The sequence below is a fragment of the Carassius auratus genome, chromosome 2 (genome assembly GCF_003368295.1).
Source record: "Carassius auratus strain Wakin chromosome 2, ASM336829v1, whole genome shotgun sequence".
Taxonomy (NCBI): domain Eukaryota; kingdom Metazoa; phylum Chordata; class Actinopteri; order Cypriniformes; family Cyprinidae; genus Carassius; species Carassius auratus.
In genome coordinates this window covers 6,651,092-6,657,238 of record NC_039244.1, presented here as the reverse complement: position 1 = coordinate 6,657,238, position 6,147 = coordinate 6,651,092, and the positions used below count along the sequence as shown (strand labels likewise).

Genomic DNA, 6,147 nt, shown 5'->3' with positions numbered 1-6,147 from the left:
TATTGTTTCTTAACAATTGAACTATTGACCATTTTACTACATAATTGTTATGTTGGAACATTTTTCATTAGGCACACCTAAGCGGCATATTTGTAGTTATTCTTGTTATGGGAGTTAAACACACTAAATTGAACTAAACAGAATTATAACTTAATGCAAGAGAGGAGACGTATACAAACGTCACCCCGTTTGTGTGTAGATTCTGAACCAGGTCTGTTTCACAGAGCTCTGATTCTCTGGTCTCTGCTTGCAGACTTTTTTTGTGGTCAGTCTCTGACTCACCTCCAGAAGACTGAAACCTCTCTCTATCAGTGCGTGTCCCCAGATCTCTGCTCTTTCTCTTCCATTACTGCTGACAAATCTCTCTCTCTGCTTGGCTCAGGGGAGTTGTGGTTTCTAAAAGGTTTCTGTATGTTTCCCATGCCTCTATCAGTCTGTGTCGAGGAAATAATATATCCGCCCGAAACAAGAGACAAATGGCCAGAGACATCGAGAGGATGAGTGCCAAAACAACTGCAGCAAGTGAATCACGCACAGACCTTCATAAAAAAAAAAACCAGACTCCACACAAGTGTTTTCGCCATTTAATAACTTCATCATTTTAATCACATGTAATCTTAATCTCATGTGTAAACAAATTCAGAGGAGACCTCCATCATTGGCCTTCTGCTCTTTATAAATAACACCCGACCTCTTGTTTGGGATTCCAGACGTCCAGACCTTACATTTCTCTCGTGGACAGAATACAGATCCTGATTCTGAAGTCCATATTTACAGTTAGGATCATACTTTTATGTAATTATATATGTATTTAGCATATTTTTGAAGAATATAATGCAAGAACAATGGTGATTAAGTCAATGCTCTGAACATCTCAATTGTGTTTTCCTATCCTTACAAACACAAACCCACACAGACACTGAATTCTGACAGAGAAAAGAAAAGATCTTGAGTCTAGAATCCAAATGGAGTATCTGATTAATATCATTAGTATTATTTAATCAGGGTTCAAACATAGAGTACCTGAAAATGACGATTAACTTCACATGAACATGAGAAGAAAGGTAAATGAATGACCTTTGTGATAAAGTCCATGAAACACGGCTGACCTTCATCAGAACAAAGACATAACTTGTTTTCTTTTTTTTTCTTTTTTCCCAAAGGCGCTTGTGGCTGTTATCTCAATATTCCTTCCAGTCAAAATAGTATCAGTAGTGGTTTTTCAGTAGTCATTTTGCAAATTAAATAAAAACATAAAAAGGAATCACAGCGTGTTAGAGCTACAGTGCAACTGTTCAGTCATTCATGGAATAAACAACACATATTTACAAGCAATATACACAATTATTAAAAAAAAAAAATACTGTTTTTCACATTCACAACTAAAGAAAAAGAGGGCGAAAGAGTGTGTTGGAGCAAACTTAAACTTTTAGCGTTTATGAAAACTAAGTTACACAATTTGTTAAGCATATTTGTCATCCAAACGATTTGGATTAGCAGTGTTTGTACAGAGAAACAGGTAATGTGATGGGACATACAGGTGTGTGTTGTTTTGGAACACCCTCTAGTGGAGATCCACCTGTACTTCCTCTCTTTGTAAGGCTTCAGAGCGTATTTGGACACTAGAGAGGCAGCTAATGTTGTGTTGAATGTGGTTGAATTGGTGTCTTTTGTGTATTGTAGTGTGGTTCATTTAAGAAGTTCATAGAGAGTTTTGTGTGTTTGAGAGGGTGTGAGATTCACACCTGTATGTGTGTAAATGGTTCAAACTAAAGGAGCATTAGGAATCATAACTGCATGTTTGCATGAAACCATGAATAACAAGTCAGTCCATATTCACGGATGAAAACACATCCAAAGAAAGCTTCCGGATAAAAATAAGTTTAAAACACTAATCTTCTTTGCCATAACAGCTTTTTTTCCACGTTTCTCAAGCCTGGATTTTACTTTGACCCTTCATTACAGCCTTCACAATCAAGCTTTAAGAGTTAACCTTGATTCTCTATAGCTCTTTTCCTGTGGACTTTATTTTTTCCCAACTGCCCTAATCTCAGCCCCCCTCTCTTGGCGTGTCTCTCTCTCTATGTGAGGTTGTGGAGAGGTTGGCTGACCCTCATGCAGCTCCAGTAAAGTGCCCTGGCCAGCGTCAACACCACCAGCAACAACACCGCAGCCCAGGAGGCATAAATACCCCCGTACACACGTGCCTGGGACCACGTCCCTGCCTAGAGACAAACACAGACAAACAGAAACTTCTAATGGCGGAATATAAAAACTTACATTTACAGTTCAATTGCTAGCACATTACAACAAGGTTCAAACATTAGGTATCATGGACCAGCGTTTCATTTCGGTCAATGTTTATGTTACATAAACATCAAAAGTTTGGGGCTTGTGTGACTTTTCTGATGCATTTTGTTTTTCTTTTTGAAAGAAATGTATAGTATTATTTAGCAAGGATATATATTTAATTTGAAAATGGTCCACATTAAGTGATGTGCTATTTGTGTAGTCAAATAAATAATATCAAAAATAAAAACAAGATATTACATAAATATGGTTGATGCATAAATATAAGATGCACACTCACAATCAGACCAGCGGCTGAGATGCTAAATAGCAAGCACAGTAGGTAACACCACAGACTCCGCCTCCTCGGATATCTCTGCCCAATCGAAGATCTGGTGAAGAGAAATATGAGAAAAAGACCAATCAGAGGAACAGCAGGGGTTATGGAATGGAATATGCTAATCTAAAGTGTGTCATTTCTAGCTAGCCCTATAGACCAATTTGGAGTAGATGTCACAGTTATTGTGGTGGTGGAAAAATGCCAATCAAAGAGTTTGATTTATCTGTTAAATGCAAAATGTATTGTGAATGTTGGCTCAGAAATACTCACACTTTTCTGCAATGGGGGCATCGAGCAAGTGTCCTGTCAGTAAATTCAGTCCACTGAAATGTTGAGAAAGTGGTTGAGCAGCTAATCTGAGGCAGTAGCATAAATAAAACAAGAATAAACTGCCATCTGATATTCGACTTTAACTTGATGCTGAACCTGAGCCGAGTGATTCGGTCAAGATGTCACTGTAGCGGAGAATGACGCAGCTGCATTGTGTGTTTGTGTGTGTGTGTGTGTGTGTGTGTGTGTGTGTGTGTATGTACCAGGAAAGTGTTGCTGCAGTGTCCGCAGGAAACTCTAGCTCCAGCAGGTTGTGGTTCTGGACTGGCTGGACCTGGATGGACTGGCCCCAAATTTATTATCCTCTTACTAGTCCAGACAAGGAGACAAACACATTTAATTATTCACATACACAACCCTGACTGTGACAAGACCATGTTTATCAGTGTCAAAGATTTGCTTTGTTTTATATTGAACTTTGTCTACTTCGGTTCTCTCTCTTTTACCAATAAGGCCGAGGGCAGGCGATCCTTTGGGATGTGACCTTGCAGATGAGAAGACAGTTACAAGGACACCGAACATATTTCTTCCCTGCAGGGGCATTCTTTATGGGCTGGAAAGAATGAAGGTTCATTAAAAAATAGAAAAGGAGGAGAGAGACAGAGTTAATTCTGGTTACCCAAAAACGTAATTGTGTGTTGTTACTACATGAAGTCACAGTCTTTTGAATGGTAGTGTATTCATATTTGCTGACAGAAGTCCATAAACCGTCAATCAGTTTTATTAATTACTCAATTTGTGGTTTAAACTTTCTTGGAATTGATAAAAATATATTGTTTATAGTTGAACAGTAAAACAATAAAAGTATTTTGAATTGAATCAATAGCTGTAGCATGCAAACAGTTAAACAATAAACAAGTCAAAACGTAAGAATTTAAATACAAAGTTTTTAAAATGATGTATTAAGTGTACTGTTTATGTGCTGTGTCCCGACTCACTGTAGCTTCATTGCAGACTCCGCACTTAACCACGTGTTGGTGAATTTTGCCCTCAACGCTGATGAGCGACTGGCACACCCTACAGCTGATGACTGGGGCACTGCCACTCTCTGGAGACGTCAGGGGGGAATACGGTGGAGGGTTCTCGCTCATCAACACAGGGGGCTGAGTCGAGCTCGGAAATGGAGAAAGGCCTAAAAAAGAGAGAGGAAAGGAGAGATTGCCATTGCAGATTCTGATAAACATTCAGTATGCAAGTTTTATTGCTCCTGAAACCAGTATGAAATTAAAATTAACCTATCTATTATCAAAAAGCATGTTAAAGATCTTATTGTGAATGATATATCATCAATGCAAGTGTAGGTTTTGTTTTTTGTTTTTACTTTTTTTGCCATCTCGATGACGACTTCAATGCTGTAAATGTTTCATTTATACAGTACATCCATAATTTCTGAATAACAGTATCAGTATTACCTGTTTAGATACAGGAAATATTGTCTCATAAAGTAGCATTAAACATGAAAGTTTAATTTACTACTCAAAGTTTAACTAAACACTGAAAGTTGCACTTTGGGAAGGTAAAACAGTTCTCTGTCCCGCAAGCCATTAGGATTAACAAGAAAATTTGATTTGGTCTCGAGATCTGGTGAAAGGAGCTTTATAAGGAGACTGCTGGAATGTGTCTAGTGGATCATGTACACATTTGCCTCTGACTGTGGGGGCCAACTTTTTGAAAATGTCCTCACAAATATAGTGAAACATGTTAAAACTGATTTGTGTGTATATTTGTAGTTTTTACTCTTTTGAAAGCTCCCAAAATCAAGTCGTAAACTCCATATAAATCCCAACGTGTGTATGATAATACTTAAATATTGTTTTCATAAAAATTCACCAGAATCACCACATCAGTTAAAAATCCCCACACCAACATCATCGGCACGCCCTTTAGTAACTTTTTATTGGTCCCGCCCACTCTGCACAACGATTGGTTGTGGTCTCCTCAGGCAACAGTTTCAGGCTTTCTGAATGGTCCAAAGATATGCTAATCATATGTGTTTGGGTGTAGCTAGAGTTTTCGGATTCGGCAGATTACTGTAAATGTGTAGTGCAGAGACCGACTCACCACCAGTAAATGTGGTTAAAAGGGGACAAAGAAACCCCAAGTACAGTCGTCCTCAATCATATGACTAGTTTAAGAAAATACTGCCCCGTTATTAATATAATTTGTCGCGGGAAGGCCGATAACAGAACGGTAAACAGACCTGGACAACACAACAGTGATGTTCATTCATTAGCTGCATAGTAGCTTCTCTAATGGTTGACAAATGTATGCAAGGATAAATTCAAAAATAATTTGTTTGACAAAATAATAGGTGTTGTTGATGCAAATACGCGGAGCAGCATGTATCATATTCTACAGTGACAGCCGCGCGCGTGCACGTACGAACACACACTTCATCTGCTTCTCCACTGCGATCCGCCAGAAAATAATATATTCAGGTCCTACTTCCATCATCACCAGCGTGCAAAATAAAGCAAGAATAACCGCACAGAACTGTACCTAACCAAAATCGTAGTAAATGCTGTAGTGTGCGTGCGCGGGCCCTTGACAGCGCAGAAAAGAGCCGCGCTCGCTACTCACTCTGCGGTTTGTTCGGAGCACCGTGTGGAGCTGCTCCGGGAGACACCCCACTGTTACCACCGCCGAGAGCTCCATCACCAAGATCCGAGAGCAACGGGGACCGCTCGCCGTCCGCCATAGCGAGAGCGAGGCGTAAAGAGGGGGAGCGGCGAGAGCTTGTATTGTTGTGCTACCGGAGTGTGTATGGAGCCCGCTTGCGTCCGCTGCTGTGGCAACGCGTGTGCGCATCCGTGCGCTCGGGGGGTGTATTGCATGATACCCCTGAGCAATAATGCACGACACGATGTTTATTCTGTCACTTATAGACATTTAAAAGATCACTATATACGCAAGAGGTGTGTCTTCTCAAAAACTGTGTGCAGCCAGAATTAAAGCGCATTCTTATACTGCTTGCTTTAAAGTGTCTATAGTAAACACCAGTAATAAACATTTATATGTTCTAGTCTTCATTAGAAGATTATGATCAAAATACAAATCGATGAGATCATATAACATTAAAGGCATTAGCAGACAACTTGCATATAAATACTAGTTGTTATACTATTTCTGAATAATATGTCTTATTAAGATGATACTTAAATGTTTTTATGGTCAAATCTCATTGCCAG

The 6,147-nt window shown here is 39.4% G+C and overlaps 1 protein-coding gene across 1 annotated transcript; it reads right to left on the bottom strand.

Annotated features, from left to right (window-relative positions):
• Positions 1–579: 579 nt before the first annotated feature.
• LOC113114327 (type I phosphatidylinositol 4,5-bisphosphate 4-phosphatase-A-like) lies at positions 580–5,778 on the bottom strand. Its single transcript, XM_026281241.1, has 7 exons — positions 5,540–5,778; positions 3,898–4,091; positions 3,406–3,512; positions 3,163–3,268; positions 2,900–2,952; positions 2,591–2,681; positions 580–2,225 (listed from the first exon to the last, which is right to left on the bottom strand). Exons 1-7 carry the CDS (start codon positions 5,655–5,657, stop codon positions 2,082–2,084), a joined length of 813 nt encoding a protein of 270 aa, XP_026137026.1. The 5' UTR covers positions 5,658–5,778; the 3' UTR covers positions 580–2,081.
• Positions 5,779–6,147: the final 369 nt, after the last annotated feature.